The 25,815-nt window shown below is 40.1% G+C and overlaps 2 protein-coding genes and 1 long non-coding RNA gene across 3 annotated transcripts; all 3 read right to left on the reverse strand.

Annotated features, from left to right (window-relative positions):
- Positions 1-1,914: 1,914 nt before the first annotated feature.
- LOC134066396 (polymeric immunoglobulin receptor-like) lies at positions 1,915-7,438 on the reverse strand. The gene is made up of 10 exons (XM_062521723.1): positions 7,376-7,438; positions 6,547-6,882; positions 6,043-6,393; positions 5,852-5,897; positions 5,395-5,489; positions 5,227-5,282; positions 4,197-4,262; positions 3,857-3,872; positions 3,651-3,706; positions 1,915-3,284 (listed from the first exon to the last, which is right to left on the reverse strand). The coding sequence occupies exons 1-9, from the start codon at positions 7,413-7,415 to the stop codon at positions 3,699-3,701; spliced, it is 1,014 nt and encodes a 337-aa protein (XP_062377707.1). The 5' UTR covers positions 7,416-7,438; the 3' UTR covers positions 1,915-3,284; positions 3,651-3,698.
- Positions 7,439-9,312: 1,874 nt separating this feature from the next.
- LOC134066509 (uncharacterized) lies at positions 9,313-11,988 on the reverse strand. The gene is made up of 5 exons (XM_062521869.1): positions 11,952-11,988; positions 11,489-11,854; positions 11,039-11,167; positions 9,953-9,999; positions 9,313-9,763 (listed from the first exon to the last, which is right to left on the reverse strand). The coding sequence occupies exons 1-5, from the start codon at positions 11,986-11,988 to the stop codon at positions 9,635-9,637; spliced, it is 708 nt and encodes a 235-aa protein (XP_062377853.1). The 3' UTR covers positions 9,313-9,634.
- A 5,094-nt stretch (positions 11,989-17,082) lies between these two features.
- Positions 17,083-19,873, reverse strand: LOC134066397 (uncharacterized). Its single transcript, XR_009936419.1, has 4 exons — positions 19,807-19,873; positions 19,594-19,659; positions 19,376-19,435; positions 17,083-17,622 (listed from the first exon to the last, which is right to left on the reverse strand). It is a non-coding gene; the product is annotated as an uncharacterized LOC134066397 (long non-coding RNA).
- Positions 19,874-25,815: the final 5,942 nt, after the last annotated feature.

Here is a 25,815-nt window from a genome sequence, read left to right on the forward strand (position 1 = left end):
ACACCAACGCCATAAAGAGCTGCACTTTCTGCACTGTAAACTTTGTGCGCATTGTTATTTATTTAGTGCAATGTCCTCAAAGATTTCATTAGAACCGCATCCAAAAACTGATATCCCAGACGGTCAATTTAACAAATCTATCATTCCTCCTCACCTCTTCAGGCCTATCCAGCCTTAATCCCCACACTCTGTTCCTCAGTTCTCATCAGACAGAAAAAAAAGTAGTGAACACATTTTTACATGCTCTAATGGAATTCCAGCGAGACCAAAATTTCCAAATTACCAAATGACTGTCATGCAAAGGAGACATTTAGAAAGACATAATAAGGATAAACCATTATGTAATCATGTTTAATTAGCATCCATGCTAATGAAATGCATTGTGTGTCCATGCACGTTAACAGGACACACAATGCACTTTCACACTTCCTGGAAGGTTTTTCAGGCCAAACAAAAGTTTGTGTGTGTTTGTGTGTGTGTGTGTGTGTGTGTGTGTGTGTGTGTGTGTGTGTGTGTGTGTGTGTGTGTGTGTGTGTGGTGGTGGTTTGGGGCTGCAGTGGTGTTGCTGAAAAGTACACGGCTTGGTTTCATGCTACCTACTGTAGTCTTTATATAGTTAGTTAAGCTACATTATCAAGCTTAAGACTCTTAAGACATTCGGGGGGAAAGGCCAAGAAATGTATAGTACTTGAAACATTTTCTGTCTTTGTTAGAAAACCTGACCCAGGTAGGCTCGGAGAAAATATTATGAGAAATGTGGTGAGCTTGCTACTGGAGATGTGTACAGTCATATTAGCAAAAGGCAGTTTTCTCTCCTGTGAGGTGTGAAATAGGGGTAGGTTACAGTCCGTTCTTTTTTTGGCTCTCTGAACTAACCATAAGACCAAAAACCACAAACAGAGCATGTTGCTGAGCAAATGTTCCACCTCTCCCAAATCATGTGTAAACCAAGTAGCTAGCATGTAGTCACTGAACACATAGAACAAAGCAGCTCAAGCAACAATTTTGCTCACTTGATTTGCATATGCTGAGTTTATTCACAAGTTGCTATCTCTCGTTTTTGCTGTATTTTTGAGTTGGTGAAAGCTGTCGAATCTTCTACCTTCATTCCTCAGAAGAATGCCATGTAGGCATGTAGGTCGGGTCAGGAAATGATCTGTATGAGAATCATCAATTCTGAAAAGTACAGGGCTTGTTTTTTCGAAACCTTATGTTATTCATGAGTTCTACCTTAACCTGTTTAATCCCATTTTTTTTTAAAGAAGAATTTATATATTTTTCTCTGTACACTTTTCTAAGAACTTTAGGACTTTAGCTTGCTAGCTAATATTAGCACAGTAAACGAAAAGTGAATGGGTAATAACCTGAAATAACACACGTTCAGAAACTTAGTTCTAGCAAAAATAGTTAAGAAGGTTTATCAACATGAGTTACTTACATCGCTGAATGTATGGCGAATGGTTACTTTAAACAAAGTCCTCTGCTAGATGTTTCAAAGAGTAGACTCAACCAATCAGATTGGTAATTGAGGCCGACAGCCACTGGCCGACTCTACATGTCAAGTCGGCCAAAACTGGCCAAAATTAGCCCCAATGCCGACGACAACTGCCGACGGCACGGGACACACCAAACAGACTCGAGTCACTGACCGCCCCCGACTGCCCGACGGTCGATTATCGGGTTGGTGTGTTCAGGCCTTTATACACCCTGTGTCTTTTCAGTGTGATTGCAAACACCTTACAAATAAGCTTCCAATAAACAGCAAATACAACGTTTTATTTAGCATATAAAGCAATATAAATCAATTTAATTAAAACAATCAGAATGTGTGTGTGTGTGTGTGTGTGTGTGTGTGTGTGTGTGTGTGTGTGTGTGTGGGGGTGGGTGTGTGTGTGTGTGGGTGTGTGTGTGTGTGTGTGTGTGTGTGTCTCTGTGTGTGTGTGCATGCATTTAAGTTGTTGCAGAACTATGGAAACCTATGAATTAACTTAAAAAGAAAAGAGTCAGGTGAGCTTCAGTGGAGGCATGGAGCAGGTGGGAAGGGTTAGCGAGACTGTTGTTGTTGTTGCTGTTGTTGTTGTTGTTTTACCATTCAATGGCAGAGTCTTTTGTGATATAGCCTAGTTATTGTTTTGTTATTTCTACATTATAGGTAGAGATGTTTCTCTTGGGTTATGCACTGCGTCATACCATTAAGGTCTACCGCCTCTACATGGCTGATACAGAGGAGTAAATATTACCATACGACATGTATTTGATACCATGCTAAAGTTGCTTACAAAGAGGAATATAAAATCAACATTTGACAATTTATCTTAATGCCTTAATTAAAAAAAAAAAAAGAGTAAAAATCAAATTCCTTTGACCTTTGGAATTAAAATAGCCCCACATCATCACATACCCTTCACCATAGAGATTGGCATGGCGTTTTTTTCCAGTGAGCCTATTAGCCTGTTTGATGCTCATTGATTCCAATGCAAATCAAACAGGATTCTGGAGCCCCTCACTGATTGGCCAACCAACTATTTTTGCTGCAGCTTGATATATGCATTTCTATTTTTTTCCACTGTAAGATTGCTTACGTAAACAATCAGGGAATGTTAGAATAAATGTGAAACAATGTTTTATAAACCCCAAACCAGGGTGGGAATTTCGTCATTTTAGGGGCAAGGCCATTCGATGGTTTTACATTTCAGGGTTATCTCGACACAAATACATAGACCCGCTAGCCGCTGTAGGCTTTGAGAAACACTAACACAGCCTCAAACTTCTTTAAGTTGAGGCCCAATCATGGCAGACTTTGGTTGCGTTTGCTTTCTTTTTCCGTCAGTCCGGGAATGCGTGATCAATTGCGCAGCAAATTATCAGGTGAAGCACCCGACCTAATTTCACTCAAAGAGCAAAGAGCGTTCCGTATCAGTTCAATACAGAACAAGACTTTTACGTGTCAAATACGGGACGATTCCGTATTATACTGAATGGTTGGCAACCCTAAGTCAGGGGCATAAAGGCCACTGTGGCCTTATGATGGGTTTTTTTTCACAGGGCATCAAGGCCAAAGTGTAGGGCAACGGCGGCCATGGCCTCATGGCCTTGGTGTAATTCCCACCCTGCCCCAAACTCAAGAATGTTGGGGAAAAAACACAACTTGGATGTTCAATTATGTGACTTATTTCAATCATTTTCTGATTAAGCTTAAAATAGATCCAAAATGACAAGACAGCTCATTGAAATGTTTATCATATGTAATCCTTGTGTGTCCTGAAGAATCAATCTGCTGCCATCTACAGGAAAATACATGAGAAGCTCAAGTCACAAACTATGTCAGTGAAAATATCAGGGGCCCTAATTTCTTAGGCAAGCAAAGTGCACATTATGTCAGCAATCAAAGTTCTCGTGCATGAAATAGCAACAGTAGCAGCTATTGTGTAGCATGGAAGCATTATGCTGACTCATCAATGTTTCTGCATCAATGCCTTGCACATTATAATCAATCAGTAAATATAAATATAATTTACTAAATTAGCCTTAATTAAAACTAAAAATGTGCCCATCATTTGAAATAGGGCCTCTTAAGATGAAATATTTCATTTTACACTTTGTTTCAATTAAACAAATCTCATAAAGGTGTATTGTATTTGTAAAATTACCTGCTTCACTTTGTTGCCACTTCACTGTAGATCACATCTGCAACTTATCTAAGAGACTATAAACAGGTACACATGTGCAGACACAGACAGAGGGGTATAAGATCATGTTAATGGCTGCACTATAACAAATCACTCATCAGATCATTTATAATAGAAATACATACAAATACTCTTAAGTGTGTGACTACAGTGCAGGAGGTTATTACCATGAGGGTCATCAGCCTGTTGAGAGAATTGACATCAACACTTAGAGCTCAAGAAATATCAATAGACATCATGCTTAGAGCTCAAGAAATCTTAAAAATCAATTGTCCACTAATGGTCATCTATGTCCAGTGGCAAATGTGGAGTTTAGTTATAATGGCAAATTTAGTTGCGATCACTTTCACTCTTGTGAACGCATTTGCATGAGGGTGTGTGTATGATAGAGAGAGAGAGAGAGAAGGAGAGAGAGATAGAGAGAGAGAGAGAGCGAGAGAGAGAGAGAGAGAGAGAGAGAGAGAGAGAGAGAGAGAGAGAGAGAGAGAGAGAAATATGGAGGCATACTGCATTCTCTGAAGGAGTCATAGCTATCATGCTGTCAGTGACTTCTGGGTCCTCCTGGGAATTTTGCTGTAACAAAATAAATAAATCAGAAAAAAGACAATGGTAGTTAGTGCTCCGTCATCTATCCAGCATTAACTAACTATCCAGCATTTTATGAACTAAAGATATGGTGTTTAAACAAAAATAAAGCAACTACATTTTAAATGGTTAAGCCTTGAATGTATAACTGAAGAAGATAGTAAGTAAGACAGAGCAGAGGGATTACAGTAATGTAGAGATGGTGGAACTATATCTACTGTACAATAACAACTCATTTTTATATGAATCATTTTTATGAGTATTTTTGGATGGCCTTATGTCTTTATTCAGATAGGCCTGTGATGAGTGACAGAGGCGAATGGGAGAGAGAAGGGTGATATCAGGAAATGACCACACGTTGGATTTGAGACTTGGTCCCTATGGTCACTATGGTTACGAATACGGTATGGACACTGCAGCTGCTTTCCCCCAGCGCCCTCCTGCCAAAAGGCATTTTGACAAAGAATGGCCAACACATTGAACTTGCTGTTATCATAAAGAACAGCAGAGGTAAGACATGGGCCATAAACAGGACCCATCGCTCTCTCCACTTTCTTTAGCTTATACCCATTTAGTTCTGTATGTACTGTAGACACAGTGTGTGCATATGCACATGTGTAAATGTATTTCCATATTTAATCATATTAGCATCCTGGTTCAGTCTTCTGACAAAATCGTAAAAAAAACAAAAAAACCACACACACACAAAAAATGCACAATTGCTGCTGTCATGAAAGCCTAAGAGAAAACTGATTCTGCCACACAAGAGACCAAGTCCTTGAAATGTTGTCGCCTCAACACCCCGACTCTCTTCTGTCTTAGAGTTTGCTTGCCTGTAACTTCAGCTTCAGCGAGATGTCAAAATGAGCATCGCTAACATCTCCCAGTTCCTCCATGGTGAATCATCTTATCATGTCTAATTATATCAAAACGTTTCCTCATTGTCACTCACCAAAGCTGCTGAACTCTTTCTCTCAGAAACAGCTTCATCAGGGTCTGCAGCACGTCCTGTATATACACATGTGTCATTTCATTAGGCATACATCTACACTTGCATTTATTCATATAGCCTTACTGCTTATTACAAATTAGTATGAGTTGAGATTATTCGTAAGCCTACTCCTTTTTTTCCGCCTGATGAGAGTCAATGCTCCATAGATGACCACCAGCAGCAACAGCCACAACAGTCGCAACGGTAGAGTCAGGCTGAACCCACTGTTGGACACAGTATGAGAATACCAACATAATCAATACTGAAATAAAGATCAGGAATCCTTTCAGGAGGAAATCATAGATGGTGATTAAAAATAATTTTGAAAACAGGAACTTTTATGCTTATTTCCTAGATTAATTGCAGGTGGTACTGTATCATGTGCTCATTTTGTAACGTTAAAGTCTGAAAGAGAGAAGTGTCATATCTCCATAAATATAATTATATGAATTTATGTTTAAACTTGGGCCATTTCCTGAATGACATTTCTGTCGGACGAAGTAAAAAGAGTTAATAAAAAAAAAGTTATACAATTATAGAAGGTATAAATGTGAGGCATTAAAAAGGTATGAAAATAAAATCTTACTTTTGAGTATGGGTCTCATCTGTGGTTGATGTGGAAGAGAAATCAACTGAAGGGTAGAAGGCGAGACAGGATGAGAAAATAATCAATAGTAACTTATTATGGCTTATTTATTTATAAGTTTATTTATTTATAAGTACTATTGTGAATAAAGATTGATCTATTCCACCTCTAGTGAGATTAAACTTGTCTACCTGTGCTGGTTGTTCTAGTGGTGGTTGTGTTGATTGCAGGCTGCTGTGTTCTCTGGGTAGTTGTCTTCTGTATGACAGTGATGTGCACAGGCATCTGTTGGTCTCCCACAGAGCAGTAGTACCAGCCAGTGTGCTTCAGTTGTAGACGTGTCATAATCACCTTAAACACTCCTTTATCTGCATCAGTGCTCATGTCCACTCGCATTCCATCTATATAATTCCAATCGGCACAGGCACCATCAATCCGGCACCATTTCTTCCATGCATCGGTCTTATAGTAGCAATTTATTGTGACGCTCCCATCCACGTATCCGGTCTCAGCTTGACTAGGAACATAGAGTGCTGGAGAATCTGATCAAGATGTAAAGAATTTGCATTACATTTATGTCCAATATTGTGTTGTTATATTATTGTGGAGATATTATCATCTTATTATATGTTAGTTTTTGATTGCTCAATGGAATGACACAGAGGGAGCTACAATAAATGTGTGAGTGCTGTTACCTTTGACTGATATGTAGACATTCTTGTATTCATCCCGACTGCTTCCTTCAATATTAAATTGGTACGAGCCTTCATCACTCTCCGCCACATTCCTCATTGTGACAGTGAAGACAGTTTGTTCTGGGTCATCTGACATTGTAACTCTATCTGATTGAGACAAATGTCCACTGTCCACAATAACACGCCAATCCCAATAATAAACATAAGAACCATAATAATAATAACCATAAAATATCTTCTTCTCATGTCTATATGCTGCATTGTAGTGACAGGGGATGATGAGGGTCTGTCCTTTTCCCACTGGTACTTCGCTCACTGAGGAGATGCTAAAGATGCCTAGAGGAACATTTACAGTAAGTCTTTACAAAAATATTACACACACACACACACACACACACACACACACACACACACACACACACACAAACACAGACACACAGACACACACACACAGACACACACATGAATTTTGAATTCTTGAATTTCCCCTTGGGGATCAATAAAGTATCTATCTATCTATCTATCTATCTATCTATCTATCACACACACACACACACACACACACACACACACATTCTCTCTCTCTCAGCATGACTTCTCTTCCAACTGAACCTTCATCTTTCCACTTGGATGCCCCAAAATCCTGGCATTTATCCTCATTACACACTTACAGTCATTAAACAGCAGCTCTGCTCTGGTTTCTCTAATACTTGTATTGGAGTAGGGTTTCATATAACTTACTGTAAGGCCCTTGCTATCCCAAGCTGACCATTTCACAGCAAGAAAAAGATAAATATAATGAGATATCTCATAATGACCTCAGAATTACCTTGAAGGTTTGTGAGAAGGATGAGGATAGTGAAGTCCATGTTGCTGGTGAAAGTCTGAGTGTTCTATGACTACGTGCCACATGAAAGTCTTTTGAGCAGTCTGCTCGTTTCTACTTCTCCTTTTAGTGTCGCCTTAACCATATCCTGTTTTACAGTGTGCATGCTTTTATGGATGTGCTAATCATGTTACTACATATCCACATTTTGTAGTATTTTTCATGCTAATCTAATCATGATACTACTTTGTTTTCATAACTTAAGTTACAGTATATATTCCTCTGAAGTGTATTCTCCTCCCTCTCGGTCCTTTACTGTAATATCTAGGGTTTCTGAGGCAGCCCAGAGCTTCCATCTGTCTGGCTGTATGTCTCTCTTCCTCTTTTGGACTCTCTCTGTTGGTTACCATATTGTGTTGCCTTGGCTAGTCTGCCTGGCTGTTATCAATTTGTTATGTAGCATCAATGTGCAAGAAGAGCGTCCACTTCCTCATTTGTCTCAGCTGGGTTACATCTGCACTGTCACTTGATAATGAAAAAGGACGACTTCATGTCTTGGGCTACATTGTCAGGCACGTAATTAACATGGCTGTGCAACATTCAGCATCTTGGAATTGACCTCGGTTCAGTTCATGAGTTAGAAGTTAAATTGAATTGCCACTACCTCACAGGAAGGGGAATTGAACTTTGAATTGGAATGACAAGAAAGAAAACAAAACAACAACAATAACAACAACAAAGGAGACACAAAACACCTCCCCTTCCCCTTCACACCCACATAAGGCCACATTGCCCCTGTGGGTCCCCCACTAACTCTGTTAGTAACTCGGGGTGCGCCGACATGCATATCATCTCCCCCAGTGCACCACTGCTGACCTGAGCACTTGGCCTGCGTGCATGGACTCTACATGAGTAGTGGACACGCCAGAGTCGAAGAGCTACAATACGTCTTCTCACACTCCTCTCACGCTCTTCTCCTCCCCTCCTCCTCCTCTTCTCACCCTCTTCTCACCCTCTTCTCCTCCTCCTCTCCTCCTCCTCTTCTCACCCTCTTCTCACCCTCGCCCTCCACCATGCTTCACAGCGGTGCCGCCCACAGCTGTTCCCTCTCGCCTTGTTGCGGCTGGCTAGAGTGAGCTTCCAGTGAGCCGGGGGCAAAGCACGCCTGTAACACCCACCGACATAGCAACTTCTCACCAGCATAACTAAACACCAACGCCATAAAGAGCTGCACTCTCTAAATGTAATAATCCTACCAGCGTGACAAAACACCAACGCCATAAAGAGCTGCACTCTCTAAATGTAATAATCCCACCAGCATAACTAAACACCTACGCCATAAAGAGCTGCACTCTCTAAATGTAATAATCCTACCAGCATAACTAAACACCTACGCCATAAAGAGCTGCACTCTCTAAATGTAATAATCCTACCAGCATAACTAAACACCTACGCCATAAAGAGCTGCACTCTCTAAATGTAATAATCCTACCAGCATAACTAAACACCTACGCCATAAAGAGCTGCACTCTCTAAATGTAATAATCCCACCAGCGTGACAAAACACCAACGCCATAAAGAGTTGCACTTTCTGCACTGTAAACTTTGTACGCATTGTTATTTATTTAGTGCAATGTCCTCAAAGATTTCATTAGAACCGCATCCAAAAACTGATATCCCAGACGGTCAATTTAACAAATCTGTCATTCCTCCTCACCTCTTCAGGCCTATCCAGCCTTAATCCCCACACTCTGTTCCTCAGTTCTCATCAGACAGAAAAAAAGTAGTGAACACATTTTTACATGCTCTAATGGAATTCCAGCGAGACCAAAATGTCCAAATTACCAAATGACTGTCATGCAAAGGAGACATTTAGAAAGACATAATAAGGATAAACCATTATGTAATCATGTTTAATTAGCATCCATGCTAATGAAATGCATTGTGTGTCCATGCACGTTAACATGTTTCAGCATATTTGTATCAGAAAACATATTTATAATACATTTACAAATACTTTTTTGAAAATACTGTATTCTGAGCATGCTAAAAAAGTGTACTAGCCTTGCTTTTCTGATACTGTAACAACTGGATTAACTGACATAAATGGTATCTTTGACATCTTAAGCACTGCACATTACTTATAACACGCTTATTGTAGGCTACATGTGTCCAATGATAACAAAGTCAAAAATTCACTTTGCTGAAATATATCATGTAACACCATCATATAGTGCAGTTGCAAAACTAACAAGTCACTTTTTAAACTGGGCTCCTTTTCACCTCTGAGTAGGTACAGCTGTCCGTGTTTAGGGTGCTCTTGGGTCTCGGTGTGCGATTGTGTTGATGGGCAACAAAGTTAATTGCAGCGTAGTTTGCGCTTTCTGCTTCCTAGAGTAGATATGATGAGGCAAACTCATTAACAAGATAAAAAGCTTACATTGTTTTCACAGCACCATGACATTATGTAATAATAATAGTGAGAAAGAGAGAGAGAGAGAGGGAGACAGAGAGAGAGAGGAGGGAGAGAAAGAGAGAGGGTAGAGAGTGAACCTGCAGAAAGGAGCAGAGCCAGACTACCTCTACTGTCCTTTGTGGCGTAATGTCAGCAACCTCTTTATTTGACTCTGTGAATTATTAAAGAAATGTGTGCACTGAAAAATTATTTGTAATTTGTCTCAATTTAAATGTGGAACAATTTCAATGGAAATGGAAAGTTTGCACTAGAAACAAACAAAACAACCACATATCACGTCTCACACATCCCACAGCACAGTTTACAGTTCTCGTAATGTAAAATGAACAAAAAAGTGTGTGTGTGTGTGTGTGTGTGTGTGTGTGTGTGTGTACAATCTTAACTAGTTGCACAGTTATGGAAACCTGTTAAAAGATATAAAAGAAAGACACATTCTGCAAAATGTACAACATATTCTATTTCTCTACATAATATGGCACTGCATTTTATCACAGACCTGCCCACCACTCAAAATACTACATATGCATATGACAAAGAAGCTGCAATATAATTGTACTATTATGCTATTTTTTTTAGTCAGCATGTGCCACACATTTTTTTGTAAAAAAATAGTCTTCTGGTCCTGTGTTACTTGTTCTTTTATGTGCACACAAAAAAGTAGGTAGACTACTCTATGTATTATATTAATATACATATAAAACTAATAATATGATATAGATATAATATATATATATAAATATAGTTATATGATATATGATATATATATATATATATATATATATATATATATATATATATATATACTAGTTACGAAAGTAAGACCGAAATATCGGGAATACTAAATAGTGATCTTGTCATCAGTAATTTCAAAAAGTGTTTGCATATTAATTTTTACTGTAACTCTGCAAGTTTACATGTAACGTAATTGATGGCTTTTTAATGATCTAAATAAGTAATACATGACATTGATTAAAATCAAATTAATCTAATTCAAATGATGCAGTTTCATTTAACGTTACTAATTTCACAATACATTCATATTAGACAGAATTAATAAATATGCTATTTGAATATGAATAATTCTTTGTTGGACCCTCAGGTACAGTTAAAGTTAGAATGGTCTGTTTTCGTTCATGTGAGAATGTAATGTATATGATGACACAAGACTAGTATATCACAGAAAAGCTTACTTGTCTTTTTGCTGAGAATGAGCACACAAGCAGATGATGTGAGGGCAGAAAGTAGAGCACTTATTGGGCACAAAATGGCTAACAACGACCACACAGTCTGACAGTCTGGAGGTGGAGGTTTGGAAGGCTCTGTTGATGCAGAGGAGGAAGAGCAAGTCAAGTCAGTGTCTTGTAGTAAGTACAGCACAGGTTTAATATTTGTATGTGCACTTTCAGACTTTTGTAGCATAATGCATGTTGCTCACCATGTTACTGTGTGTGTTCTTTTATTTTTATATTAGATTCTAAAATGAGTCATAGATAGAAAATGTCCATAATGTTTGTTGGCCTAAAAACTCACTGTGAATTCATATGAATGTCTTGTGATAATTTCGTCAATTTTGCCTAGAAACCTCCATAGTTTAAATGTTTTAATGGCATTTATCAAACTGGTTTGGTTACATTGCTTACCTTCAAAAGTTAGCCTGGTAAACATTGTTCCATGCTTCTCCTTCTGTTTCCCTTTTTTCCAGGTATAGCCACAGTAGTAAACCCCTAGATCATATTTAGTGATGTTCTCAACCACTAGATCGTACGTATTATTCAGTGGGTTCCTTATCAAGCTTAGATGAGAAGGAGAGTTATTTCCCATTGAAGAAATTCTAAATGGGGGCTGGCTGACATGAGAGTAGTGTCTGCTCCAGATAATGTATGATAGCTGAAGATCATCACCATCACGCATGCGGCAGTCACAGAAAAGAGTGATTCTCTCCCCTGGTCGGACTTTTCTCTCCACTTCTGTTCCACCAATGCTCTTTTGACTGACATGGAAAATGCCTGAAATATGTTAACAATTATATGTAAATACTTTTTAAAACAAAGTGCAAATACAAATGAGATGTAAATCATTACAGATTTGAGGAAATGTACTTACAAAAGATTGTGATGAAGGTGGATGATGAGACAGCCATGTTGGCATGAAATGATGAAGATCAGAGTGAGGGGTTCATTTATGGACTTCCTGCTCTCAGTGCATTGAATGACAAAAAGTATTCTGATTGGACTAGGACACACAATGCACCATGACACAATTTTATATCACACACTTCCTGGAGGGCTTTTCAGCCAGCACAGACACTTCTGATTGACCACCTGCATAGTTTTAGCATACCTGTTTACATGTACCCAGTTGTTTTAGCATGCTTGTTTACATGTACCCAGTTGTTTTAGCGTGCCTGTTTACATGTACCCAGTTGTTTTAGCACACCTGTTTACATGTACCCAGTTGTTTTAGCATACCTGTTTACATGTACCCAGTTGTTTTAGCACACCTGTTTACATGTACCCAGTTGTTTTAGCACACCTGTTTACATGTACCCAGTTGTTTTAGCACACCTGTTTACATGTACCCAGTTGTTTTAGCATACCTGTTTACATGTACCCAGTTGTTTTAGCACACCTGTTTACATGTACCCGGTACAAAATATGACCGCCACCCCGTCCAGCACATTCTCTCCACAAAAATAAATCACGCTTGTCAATTTGTCTCCATCTCCTACTCCTTCCTCTACTTTTGTGTAAATGAGCGAGCTTCGTTGAGATTCGCCCGTTACAGCAGCAGTTTCAAGTTGTGAGACTTGTGTACAGTATGAAGGAGGTGGCAATGAGTTTTTTTTTTTTTTTAAAGTTCCTTTGTTTATTTTACAGACCGAACTGCCGTTATTCAAGGTCACTCACAGTTGACACTGGCAGTTTTAATCTAAAGATCCTCCAAACACAACTAATGGCCCTCGGCAACACTTGTAATCTGAACCATAAACTGAATTTATTCATTCACCAAGCTGAAGACATGTAGGCTTACAAGGAATATTGGTAATACTGTGTAAACTCAAACCATATGTAACACTCACTGAACTCCCTTAGTACTACTATGAACTGAATAGACTTAATTCCAATTGACTCAAATAGATTATTTCCTGACCCGACCTACAAGTCTGAACGAGTAACTCCAGACAGACAGTCTACTGAAGAATGGAAGATTTCACAGGGCCACATTTCTTCATCCACTCAAATACTTAACAAATTAGAGCAGTGGCTACACATAGGGAATCAGATGAAGTAAAAAAGAGCGAGATAGCAACAAATATGATATGAAATAAACACACGCAAATCAAATGAGCAAAACTGATGCTTGGACTATGTTGTACTACAGTATGTGTGCATTGCTACCTGGTTTATACTTTAAGAGGTGGAAAATACTCTGTGCATGGTTTGTGGTCTTATGGTCAGCTCATGGCCGAGAGAAACAAACAAAGAACAGACAGTAACCCACACACCTACATTTACAAGCTCACCACACCACATCACATTGCATGACGCAAAGGTTCTCAAAGCTGCTCTTGCAGTGAGTGCATTCACACCTCCAGCTGCAAGCTCACCACATTTCACACATCATATGGCAAATGTTCCAAAGCTGCTCTTACAGTGAGCATGTACACCTCCACACTGCAAAACATGTGTGAGTGTTTTATGTGTGTGTGCGTGTGTGTATTTGCTTGAGAGAGTGTGTATGTGTGTGTTTTTATATATGTGTGCGTGTGTGTGTGTGTGTGTGTGTGCGTGTGTGTGCCTGTGGGTGTGATGTGTTGGTTTGTGCGTGCATGTACGTGTTTGTGTCTATATGTGTGTGTGTGTGTGTGTGTATGTGTGTGCTTGCGTGTGTGTGTGTGTGTCTGTGTGCGCGTACCTGTGTGTGCATGCGCATGCCATGTCTACCGTGTGTGTTTATCCTATCCTCCTTTTCAACCAGCACTGCTGCGAAGAAAGCATTCCATAATAGTGTTTACAGGTAGCCTGGTTGTAAACCAGACCCTGGAATCTTTCAGATTAAGGGTCTGGCCATGAATAATGTAATGGCCTCACTCGATGGGAGGCACCAAGTGTGCATTTGAAAATCTCACTGCACGCAATTGGATATCAGTAGACCAATGTTTACTCTGACTGATTCCGGACTTTCCTCCCAAAGGTGGTAGAGATTCCATGGCTAACACTAAGGGAAGCAAAAGGACTTGTGATTCCCTACATATAGGGAATCACAATCGAATATCTAGTATACCGTAATGGATTTTGAGGTAGGAGGAGTTCATTTACTGTTGTGTTGTGATTGTCCAAGATTCATGCTTTGGGTCTGATTGTGACATCCTTGGCATGAATGTGATTTCCGTGGCCTTTGTTCGGACCTCTCTCGTGCGTCCTCATTTTTGCCCTTTTTTTATGTCCGAAATGACGACAAAAGGGCACAAATGAGGACACATGAGAGAGGTCAGGACAAAGGCCACGAAAACCGGACTGACCTCCCGAAATCCGGACGTATAGTCACCCTACTTGGTGCATCCAAGTATGGTCACCCTAGCACCAAGGTATCATGGCCTTTCGCTATTCAGGTTCCCCAGGGGCCCCTACTAGCCGATGTGGCCCAGGTTGGTGCTGAAGATGTGAGGAGCCAATCAGAGCTGCTATTTTCACATCCAGAGCCCTTGGTAGTGGAAGTAGCGGTCTAGGCGGTGGAAAAGGAGTGAGCAGAGGACCACCCTGTGCTGGGCCTACAAGGGGAAAGACAAGGGGTAGGTCTGATCCAGATGGAACAGAGTCGGCTGAGGGCATTGCCGGTTAAGTGGTCCACTGTGTTCACGGCACATGAAGACAACTTAGGCCGAACCAGCGCCGTCAGACACCAGATCCCCACGGGAGATGCACTCTCTGTAAGAGAAAGGCATCAGCCTGTCCCGCCCAGTCTGTATGCTGAGTTACTGGGTCCGCTACAAGGGATGCTGGAAACCAGTGTGGTCAAAGAGAGCTCCTCCCCTTGGGAGGCCCCAGTTGTTTTTGGTGCGGGAGAGGTACGGATCATGGCGTTTCTACGTCAATTATAGAAAACGGAACCAGCTGATGCACAAAGACGCCTCTCCCTTGCCCCGGATTGAGGAATTGGTGAGAACTCCAAAAAAGGTGGCCTGTTATTCAGTGAATCCTCAAGACGGCCTTTGTGACACCATTAGGCTTCTGTAAATTTGAGAGGATGCCTTTTGTCCTGTGCAATGCCCCAGCCACGTTCCAGTGGTTGACGCAATAGTGTCTGGGTGACCAGATGAATTATTTTTTTTATCCATTTATTTGGATGATGTCACTATCTTTTCTCCTTGTTTTGATACTCACCTGGCCCATTTAGAACAAGTTTTCCAGCGCCTTGCAGCCCACAGGTTGAAGCTCCAGCCCCAGAAATGCAGCCTGCCTGCAGGGAGGTGCGGTATCTGGGACACAGTCGGTCAACACGTGGTGGCCACAGACCCGAAGAAGACGGCCGCTGTGAGGGAGTGGCTAACCCCCAGCACAGTAAAGCAGGTCCGGTCCTTACAGGGATTTTCAGGGTACTACCACTTAACCACAGGATTTTCAAAGATAGTGACCCTGTGCACAGTGCACATAGGGTGCTGCATGAAAGTGTACTCACGGAAGTACGCGATTTGAGACAGAGTGCCAGTCGTTGACGTCTTGGCAGCTGACGAGAAACAGCAGCAATCACTAACCAGACACCGCAGGATTATTTATACTTCGGACACATTCATACAGGTGAAAATCGTACAGTCCTTCGATCAGGAATAGTTGCGCTCATCAAAGACATCAGCATCGGGAACCGTAGCTCGAGAACGATGGAAGGCAGTCGGCAGCGGGATCAGTCGAGGAGGGCGATGACGGTGGCGGCGGCGTTTTGCAGGAGGTATCGTGGCCAGGAGGGAGGCGCTCTGGTGCACGAAACTTGGTGGGCATGTAGCCACACATGGATAACGCGGAATGGAAACGTTTTCAGTGAATATTGTTACGGCCCAGGCTCGTTTGGACCGAACACATGAAAGGGAGACCAACACCGAATAAACTTATCACAAAATATTTATTATAAGCACCAAAAGTATGTCTAGGGGATGAAGGATTAACTGGCTGAGGTGTAGTGAGTGACTGGAAGGCCGGCAAGAATATCGATGTGGGTGTGGAGAACGTTTGTAATGTAGTGAAATGGGAATGTATGCAAAAGTGAGTGCGTGTATCAATGTATGTCGTGAATATGAGTCTATGTGTGTCTGAGTCAAGAGAGAGAGTGAGGGTCAGGTAGGATGGGCTTTAAAGTCTGTTTCCGCCCAGATGCGGCTTAATTGGCAATCAAGCACCACTTCGTCTCCACCCAGCCAAGGCTCCGCGGTAGCGCAGGCTGCTAGAGACAGAGAGCGTCGTAACAATATCTTGAAAACCGTAGGGCCTAGGAGGACCACCTTTTTTTTTGTATGTTGGTCTTAAGGGGCCATGTCATCGCATCCTGTAACCATTTCATGTGTAGCTAGTTAAACATGAAAAAGCAAAAATGAGGTGTTGTAATCGCAGGTATTTCTGACCTGACATGGTCAAAACTGCAAGAAATTGGCAGTGTAGGATAATTTTGACACCCTCTGACTGCATGCCAAGTTTTGTGGAAATCCATTTATGGGGGGCCATGCAATACATTAATTTATGCAACTATACCACAACTGGCCTTTAGGTGGCCAGACACAGGTTTTCTGTGAATATCTCGAGGACCACCTTGTTTTTGTATGAAGGTCTTAAGGGGCCATGTCAAGCCATCCCATAACCACTCATTTCATGTATAACACCACTGTGCTCCACGGCAGTCATATTTTGTACCGCTTTGCGGTATATATAGTTTAAATAACACTGGCTTACTTTCTGCTGTTGTCATTCCATCAGCGTCATCGTTACTTCTGTGATTTTGGAAAAGCTAGTAACCTCTGTTCTGCTGAGGATTTGTGGTCAAACTATTATCAATGTCTGACATACCAGCTAACAAAGACTTGAGCATGACACAAACAGATATCACTATAGGTGTGCATTTGATCATCTTTTGACAGTAATATTTGCCACTTTGAGATTGCGTACTACTGTGAACATATTCACTACAATGATGATCAACATTAATTAAGAATATGTAAAGGTTAACTTGTAAAATATGTAAACAATATGTAAAGATTAGCCAAAATGCATCATAGTGTGTTTTTGTGAATGCACCCGAGTCAAACCTTCGCTTAAAAGCATAATTACGTCAGAGGCATCACTTTTAATCTTGTCCATGTTTTCTTTGTCGTTTTTTGAACATGATCGTGTCAAAATCGCTATTATTAAAACACTAAGAAGGCTCAACATAACATGAAACTTTGGCCGAAGTATCATCAGTGTGTCTCTACACATGAACTTGAGCATTGAGAGCATTGTTTGAGCCCTCAACACTCACGTACCCAGTGGCACAACTAACTCGGCATTTATTTTAATGTCAACTGTTAGACTGTTTATGTATACAATCAGGGAATGTTTAGCATGAAAAACAATGTTATAAACCCTCAACTCAAGAATGCAGGGGGGAAAAACATACAGTACAAAGAACAAAGATGTCCATTGATTTGAATTATTTCAAACATTAAACACATTAAGATAACAATTCTCAAATCAGCTCATTGATTTTTTTCTTAATTCTTGTGAGTCCTGAAGAATCAGTATGCTGCCATCTACCAGTGATGTATAAAGTACTAGAGATCCAGACTTGAGTAGAAGTACAAGTGCTATATCAAAAAAGTGACTTGAGTAGAAGTACAAGTGCTCTTTAAAAACCATACTTAAGTGGAAGTACTAAAGTATTAAACATGTTTTGTACTTAAGTATTGCAAGTAGTTTATTTTTTAAAATACTACTCAAGTACTGGAAGTAAAAGTAGAAGTATTGTGTAATTAGCTGATTTGCGAACGAGATGGGTGCAAAAGGTATCAGCACAATCGTTCAGTGCAGGCCCCTTGGCAGACACACGGGGGCCATAGCCTAGGCCCTAGACTAGGCTATAAACATGTGGTAGTAGTTAAACAAGGTGAATAAATATACTGTAACTGTATGGGTTTCCCAATGTCATTTGTAGGGGTGTTATGACCGATACAACTCACTTTTAATACAATAATAGGTATACAGAATCATTGATCATCTGTAGTCATCTATCTATCTAATGCATCAGTCAGTAGCCATAGCATGAAAAATACATGATAAGACTATAGTGTCACAAGTTAAGAATTTTGATACTGATTTGATATGGGAGCCCCACCACACCAGTGGAGACCAGACATTACAAGGCATACTTCCCCACACTCAGTGAAAAGGTGGCTTCATATCATATGTTTGCATTTCAAACATTTTGAAATTCATATGAAGTTTACATTAGGCCTATTTATGATCTGCACAATTAGGTAAAATACATAGTATGTTGAGTATTTGATATTGATTTTTTATTTTGACTCACATTTTACACGATTGTCATATTGACTTACATTTATCTTTAATGTCAATTGTCTAATTGAGTGCCTGTCACTTTAAAAGAACATGAGAGTAATTAGGCCTCAGTCGTGGTAGGTTATCCGGCTAGTCTAGAATAGGCATAATGCATAGGAATATGTGGAGGTGATGCTTATGTTTTCTATGTAATCTATGTAGTTTAAATAAATGTTCTAAAACCAAACAAGTGGAAGAACACAATATTCAAGTAGTAGGCTAGTTATTGTGGGGTGCTACACAGACTGAAGTCGGAGACCAAGAAGAAATGTTGCAATTTAAAAACGGGATTACTTGAGAATGACTTATTGTACAAATGAATGCTTCTCGTGTAGCCTAACTTCACCTTGATTTTCTCGCGAACCCTTAATTACAGCAACTATTTACTCCCATTGGAAAGCTAAGATCGTGCTGTCAACAAGTGACACGCATCAGTGTGACTAGGACTTTGTGAGCAATCCGGAACAGATTTGTTCGTGACCGACACACCAGTAACGAGTAACGATGGAGCACATAAAAAATTTATCGGAGTAAAAGTACTATACTCATCAAAAATATGTAGTGAAGTAAAAGTAGAAGTAGGAGAAAAAAATAATACTCCAGTAAAGTGCAGATACTGCATTTCAGTACTTAAGTAGAGTACTTAAGTAGTTCTACTTCGTTACTATACATCTCTGCCATCTACAGGAGAGACATGAGAAGCTCGAGTCACAATCATGGGCTCTCATTTCTTTGGCAGGCAAAGTGGTGCAAATTCAATCAATGTTTCCACATCAATGTCTTGCCCATTTTGGTCAACCAGCAAATATATTTTGTGTATTTATAAAATTAGCTTTAGTTAAAATGAATAGTTTGCCCATCATTTGAATTAGGGCCCCACATATTTCACTGTACATTTTGTCTGAATTAAACAAATCTCGTAAAGGCTTATCGAATTTGTAAAATTACCTTGCTTCACTTTGTTGCCACCTCACTGTAGATGACATCTGCTACTTGGTATCTAAGGGACTAGAAACAGGTACACATGTGCAGACACAGACAGAAGGGTATACGCTCATGTTAATGGCTGCACTATAACAAATCACTCATCATTTTAGCATAATAGAAATACTATATATATATTTATATATATATATATATATATTTATATATACATAAATATATACTTTTCTCAGGCCTCTACTGTGTGCAGCTACAGTGCTGTAGGTGACATCACTGTGGGTGTCATCAGCCTGTTGAGAGAGCAGACATCAGCACTTAGAGCAAGAAACCTTGTGATTGCATTTGCGTGAGAGTGCACCAGAGACAAGTGTTTGTGTGTGTGTGTGTGGGGGGGGGGGGGGGGGGAGACAGAGAGAGAGAGAGAGATGGAGACATACTGCATTCTTTGGATTAGTCATAGCTATCATGCTATACGTGACTTCACTGTACTCTTGGGAAGTTTGCTGTAACAAAATAAGAACGAAAGACAATGCTGGTTAGTGCTCAGTCATTTATCCATCATTTAATTATTCATTGTATGAATAAAGGATATGGTGTCCAAAATTAAAAAATGAAATGTATTGTTAAACTTTGAATGTAGAGATGGGTAGATAGAAGGGAGGAACGGAGAGGTGGTGGAACTATTGCTGTTCTACAAAAGAACAGCAGGGGTCAGACATGGGCCATAAACAGGATTCTTCGCTATTTCCAGTTTACGGTATCTACCCATTTATTTCTGGATGCTGACACAGTGTGTGCATATGCACATGTGTAAATAATGTCTTTGCATATTTATTCACATTACCATCGTGGTTCAGTATTCCTACAATATCTACAATACAATCTTCTGTTTGTCACAGATGGCAATGCTGCAGAAATGCTGCTGTCATGAAAGGCTGAGAGAAAACTGATGGCACACGACAGACCAAGTCTTTGACATTTTGTCGCCTCGACACCCCGACTCTGCTGTCTTAGAGTTTGCTTGTCCTTCTCTTGGTCTAAATGATAGTCTGCATGACCCCCTGTAACTTCAGCCTCAGCGGTGTGAGACTTCAAAATAAGCATTAGCCCTTTCAGTTCCTCCTTGATGGATCATCTTATAATGTCTAATTATATCAAAACGTTTCCTCATTGTCACTTACCAAATCTGCTGAACTCTTTCTCTCAAAAACAGCTTCACCAGGGCCTGCAGCACGTCCTGTATATACCGTACATGTGTGTCATTTATTTCATGAGACATACATTTACACTTACAATTATTCCTAAAAAGCCCACTGCTTATTACAAATTGTGTTTGAGTTGAAATTACACACTATTCATACACCTACTATGTTTTTTCAGCCTGAGGAGAGTCAATGCTCCACAGATGACCACCAGCATCAACAGCCCCAGCATCCCCAGCAGCAGAGTCAGGCTGAACCCACTGTGGAACACAGTATGAGAATACCAACATAATCAATACTGAAATAAAGGTCTTACTGGAAATTCTACATGGTGAATAAAAATATGGAGTTTCTATCTGCACCCTGGTGCAAATAACCTTGGCAACACAGCTGGGCTATTTGCACCCTGTATGATACAGTATGTGACAACAAACATTCATACATGGACTTTCATCAAGATGTGGAGGTAGATAGCTCAGTGGTTAACATCATTTTTAATAGTTGGGAGTCCTGGGGTTCTATTCTCATCTAAAGTCTTTTGGCAGAGATTCACTAGTTCACATTCCGAAATTTTATCACAAAGGCATAAAAGCATAATAGAAGAGCATGTTTGGCAAAGTCTCTGGCCAGGGTCCTGAAGTGCTTCGCGGAATCACACCGGAGTCGACTGCGCAGGCAGGAGTCGGGCAGGATTCCGCCATGCACCCCTTTATTCTTTACCTATGGAAGACGGGTGAAAGGGGAGGTGGTGGGTTGCGAGCGGAGTAACGCCGTTGCTGAAGCTTCAACAGGTAGACTGCAAATAAGTAGCCTGACTGATTGAAGAAGGAGGCGTGGCAAATTCCATCATGCTCCTCCCGAACTTCCGTTAGTGAACGTCATTTAGTAGAGGTCAGAGCCATGTTTTATCTACCACTCTGGTAGAGGTGTAAGTGCACATGTGTACCAACATCTGCGCACAATTTGAAGAAGAGCTTAGTGCTCAAACAGAAGTTTTGATTGCAACAATTATGTACTGTGTAAATAGCACACATTACTGTTCACCAGGGCAACAATAGCATCCACTTATAATGATATAGTGATGTAGAGTGTCTATTTTCACCCCTGGCACAAGTAGTCTAAGCCACACAGCTGATTTGTAATCAATTTTAATTGAGGCCCTAGCAGTGAACCTGCAGGACCCCATTGTGTTTGTTAGACTTTCTTCTGGCATGGGAGTCTATGGTCCCATGATTAATTTCATCCATTTTCATGTCTGCACCTCAAGTGCTCTAGCGCCACCAATGTGTCAAAGGTGGCACTACATCCATGTGCGTAATGTTTGAACCAAATTTGACAGCAAAGCCTGCAAACAGGAAGTGAGCTCATATCTCAGCAATGCTTTGATGAATGAAGTCCAAACTTGGTAAGGGAACTTGTTAACTGATTGTGATGACACATTGGCATCATTTGGACTCTAGGGGTGCTGTGATACAGGAAGTGAGCTCATATCTCAACAATGCTTTGATGTACAAAGTCCAAATTTGGTACAGGGACTTGGTAGCTCATTGTGAGGATGCACTAGGCACTTGGTAGCTGATTGTGATGACAAACAAGGGATGTGGCATCATTTGACCTCTAGGGGCACTGTAATAAAGGAAGTGAGCTCATATCTCAGCAAAGTCCAAAGTTGGTACAGGGGCTTGGTGCCTGATTGTGAGGAGGTACCAGGAAAGTGGTGTCATTTGACCTCTGGGGCGCAGTAATAAAGTAGATGAGCTGACATCTCAGCCATTCTTTGTCCAATTGTCATGAAAGTTGCTGTGAGTGACTGCTAATACCATGGCGACGCCATTCCTGCCAGTGCATTGCTAGGCCCCCACATTCCCTAACCTGTGTGTGTGTGTGTGTGTGTGTGTGTGTGTGTGTGTGTGTGTGTGTGTGTGTGTGTGTGTGTGTGTGTGTGTGTGTGTGAGTGTGTGTTTGTGTGTGTGTGTGTGTGTGTGTGTGTGTGTGTGTGTGTGTGTGTGAGTGTGCACAATCTTAGTTGCACATTATGGAAACCTGTTAAAAAATGTAAAAGAAAGACACATTCTGCAAAAAATGAAGTGTGGAGTAGCCGGTGGAAATAAAAGCGTGATTTTCACTGTAACAAGTTTACATGTAACATAATTGATGGCTTTTTAATAATATAAATAAGTAATACATTACATTAATTAAAATCACATGAATCTAATTCATACGATGCTGTAAATGCAGTTTCATTTAACTTTACTAATTGTACAATAAATTCATATCAAACAGTATTAATAAATAGCATATTACGTCTTTAATATTAATAGTTCTTCGTTGGACCCTTAGCTACAGTTAAAATGACACAAGATAGGCCATCACACAAACGCTTACTTGTCTTTTTGCTGAGAATGAGCACACAAGCAGATGATGTGAGGGCAGACAGTAGAGCACTTATTGGGCACAAAATGGCCAACAACGACCACACAGTCTGACAGTCTGGAGGTGGAGGTTTGGAAGGCTCTATTGATGGAAGGGAGAAAGAGCAAGTCAAGTCAGTGTCTTGTAGTACAGTAAGCGCAGCACAAGTTTTATACTGTATGTGCACTTTCAGACTTTTCTAGCATAATATACATGTTGCTCACCATGTATGTGTTCACTGTGTACAGTATGTGTTCTTTTATTTTTGCTATATTAGATTCTGACATTCATCACACAAAATTCACATCATTTTTGTTGGCCCAAAAAGTCATTGAGAATTTATATGAATGTCTTGTGATAACCTCCATAGTTTAACCCTCTATGGTACGCATTATGATCTGAAGGGGCAAGATTTTTTTTGTAATGTTTTTCCTGCTTAGAAATAGTCACTTTAACAAAATTAATGAAGATTTTTACAAATATATTTTTTATTTTGTTTTTATAAAAATGTTGCCTGTAGGCAACATTGTACCACAATGGAAAACATTAAACTATGTATGTTTTCTTATACAAAAGAATATGGCATATGTGTTTAGAACATATTTTTATATAGCCAGAGACATAGAAAGCAGAATTATGTAGTTTTTACACCATAATATTATCTATTTCTTGCAAAAAAGTATCATATAATTTTCACCCGTTGCCCACAGGCAACATTGTACCACTGTGGAACACTATCATAATCAAACTAAAATATGTTAAAATCATCATGTATATTATTTTAAATGACTATTTATTGAAATTGCAAGTAGAAAAAAGCATTACAATGAGTAAAAAACACCCTCCAACCCCTAAATGATATAAAGTATGGCCTACTGTGATTCCATTACGGTACAATGTTGCCTGTGGGCAACATACAGATTTTAGCTATTTTCTAAAATATTCATTATTTTATATACAAAAAAATGATTGAAAATACATCTATGCTTGTCAATGAAGGCTGTAAGTTTTTTTGAAGGATGCAAACTTGAGGGAAATTAGTGAAATTCACACTTTTCTAGCGTGAAAATATGACACCCAGCCAAACGTGTGCATGTGCTGAAAGAAGTGTCAAACTAGCAGCCTGTGAGTCATGTGACCATCATTTTGCATTTCCATTGGTTAGTATTGAGTTGTCCAGTTCTTAAAGTGGTATTAACTTATTTAATGGATGTCTCATTTTATTACAACAAGGCAAAATAGGCTATGTTGCCTACAGGCAACACCGTACCATAGAGGGTTAAATGTTTTAATGGCATTGATCAAACTGGTTTGGTTATATTGCTTACCTTCAAAAGTTAGCCTGGTAAACATTGTTCCATGCTTATCCTTCTGTTTCACTTTTTTCCAGATATAGCCACAGTAGTAAACCCCTAGATCATATTTAGTGATGTTCTCAACCACTAGATCGTACGTATTATTAAGTGGGTTCCTTATCAAGCTTAGATTAGAAGGAAAGTTATTTCCATTTGAAGAAATACTACTTGGAGGCTGGTTGACATGAGAATAGTGTCTGCTCCAGATAATGTATGATAACTGCATATCTCCACCATCACGCATGCGGCAGTCGCAGAAAAGAGAAATTCTCTCCCCTGGTCTGACTTTTCTTTCCACTTCTATTCCACCAATGCTCTTTTGACTGAAATGGAAAACACCTGAAATATGTAAACATTTATGTAAAGACTTTGGAAACAAGTGAAAACATAAGTTAGGTGTAATTTGAGGAAAATGTACTTACACAAGATTGCGATGAAGGTGGATGATGACACAGCCATGTTGACATGAACTATTATGAAGATTTTTTATTTTTTTTTGGACTTCCTGCTCTTAGTGTATTGAAAATGACAAGACGTATTCTGATTGGTTTAGACACACAATGCACCATGCCACAATTTCCCATGACACACTTCCTGGAGGGCTTTTCAGCCAGCACAGACATTTCTGAATGACCATCATTTTCATAGTTTTAGCGTGCCTGTTGACATGTACCTGGTTGGATGTCACACTTAGTGAATGAGCATGTTAAAATGCTGAAGGATGTACAGTATGTATGCATGTACTGAAGTTAAATAAAGAGTTGTACGGTTGAGCAAAAACAAGATGTTTAGTGTTGGAGTAAATATGAAAGGAGCAGAATAAAACAGGAGATACCATTGCTAACGCTCCACCAGAATTACTGTAGGCCCACATGTGCTGAAACAGCCTTCCATGAGGCTGTACATTGCGTTCCACCAAAATATGTGACAGTTGCTCTGCATTAGTGGTCAGCCTGTGGTGACCCTGTGGACCAAAACTGTGTCAGTGAATAGCAGTAGAGGTGACTGATAAAGATATAATGTGTCAATGCTAATCTGATCATGCAAAAGTCCTATCATTCAAGCAGCATACTAGCCTCGCGAGCCATCCACGTACTTCCGGCCAAGGATTGCCTCCACTACGAGTCTGGCCGTGCTCCTCTGTGGAGCATTCTGCTCGGTAGAATTGTAACAGAACGCCCCCCCTCCAGAAAGCAGCCAATAAACGAAGAGACGGGTTGGTGGGGGCGAAAGGGGGAGGGCGCTCGTGACGATGACGTTAAACGCCTGCGCTATGTTGTTATGAGTAACTATCGCCGATTGGGTGAGAGCTGTCCAATCAATTCAAACCAGAACTGGGCGTTACTTCCCGCTTCCTGCAAGCGCTTCAGAGCAAAGAAATTCCAGACCATAATACGAAATGAAATGGTAGTATTATGGGATGGTTAGGACCAGGCTAGCAGCATACTACCTTAGTGACAATACATCATCAAACAAC

Source organism: Sardina pilchardus, chromosome 19, assembly GCF_963854185.1.
Source record: "Sardina pilchardus chromosome 19, fSarPil1.1, whole genome shotgun sequence".
NCBI lineage: Eukaryota > Metazoa > Chordata > Actinopteri > Clupeiformes > Clupeidae > Sardina > Sardina pilchardus.

Excerpts from the sequence above, each read along its gene's own strand:
- LOC134066396 (XM_062521723.1), bottom strand. The coding sequence starts at position 7,415 with ATGGACTTCACTATCCTCATCCTTCTCACAAACCTTCAAG. Across the intron at positions 6,394-6,546 it reads TGTCTACATATCAGTCAAAG|ATTCTCCAGCACTCTATGTT; the intron begins GTAACAGCACTC and ends CATCTTGATCAG. Across the intron at positions 4,263-5,226 it reads GAAAGAGTTCAGCAGCTTTG|CAAAATTCCCAGGAGGACCC; the intron begins GTGAGTGACAAT and ends ATTTTGTTACAG.
- LOC134066509 (XM_062521869.1), bottom strand. The coding sequence starts at position 11,988 with ATGGCTGTCTCATCATCCACCTTCATCACAATCTTTT. Across the intron at positions 11,855-11,951 it reads CACCTTCATCACAATCTTTT|GCATTTTCCATGTCAGTCAA; the intron begins GTAAGTACATTT and ends AACATATTTCAG. Across the intron at positions 11,168-11,488 it reads TACCAGGCTAACTTTTGAAG|AGCCTTCCAAACCTCCACCT; the intron begins GTAAGCAATGTA and ends CTGCATCAACAG.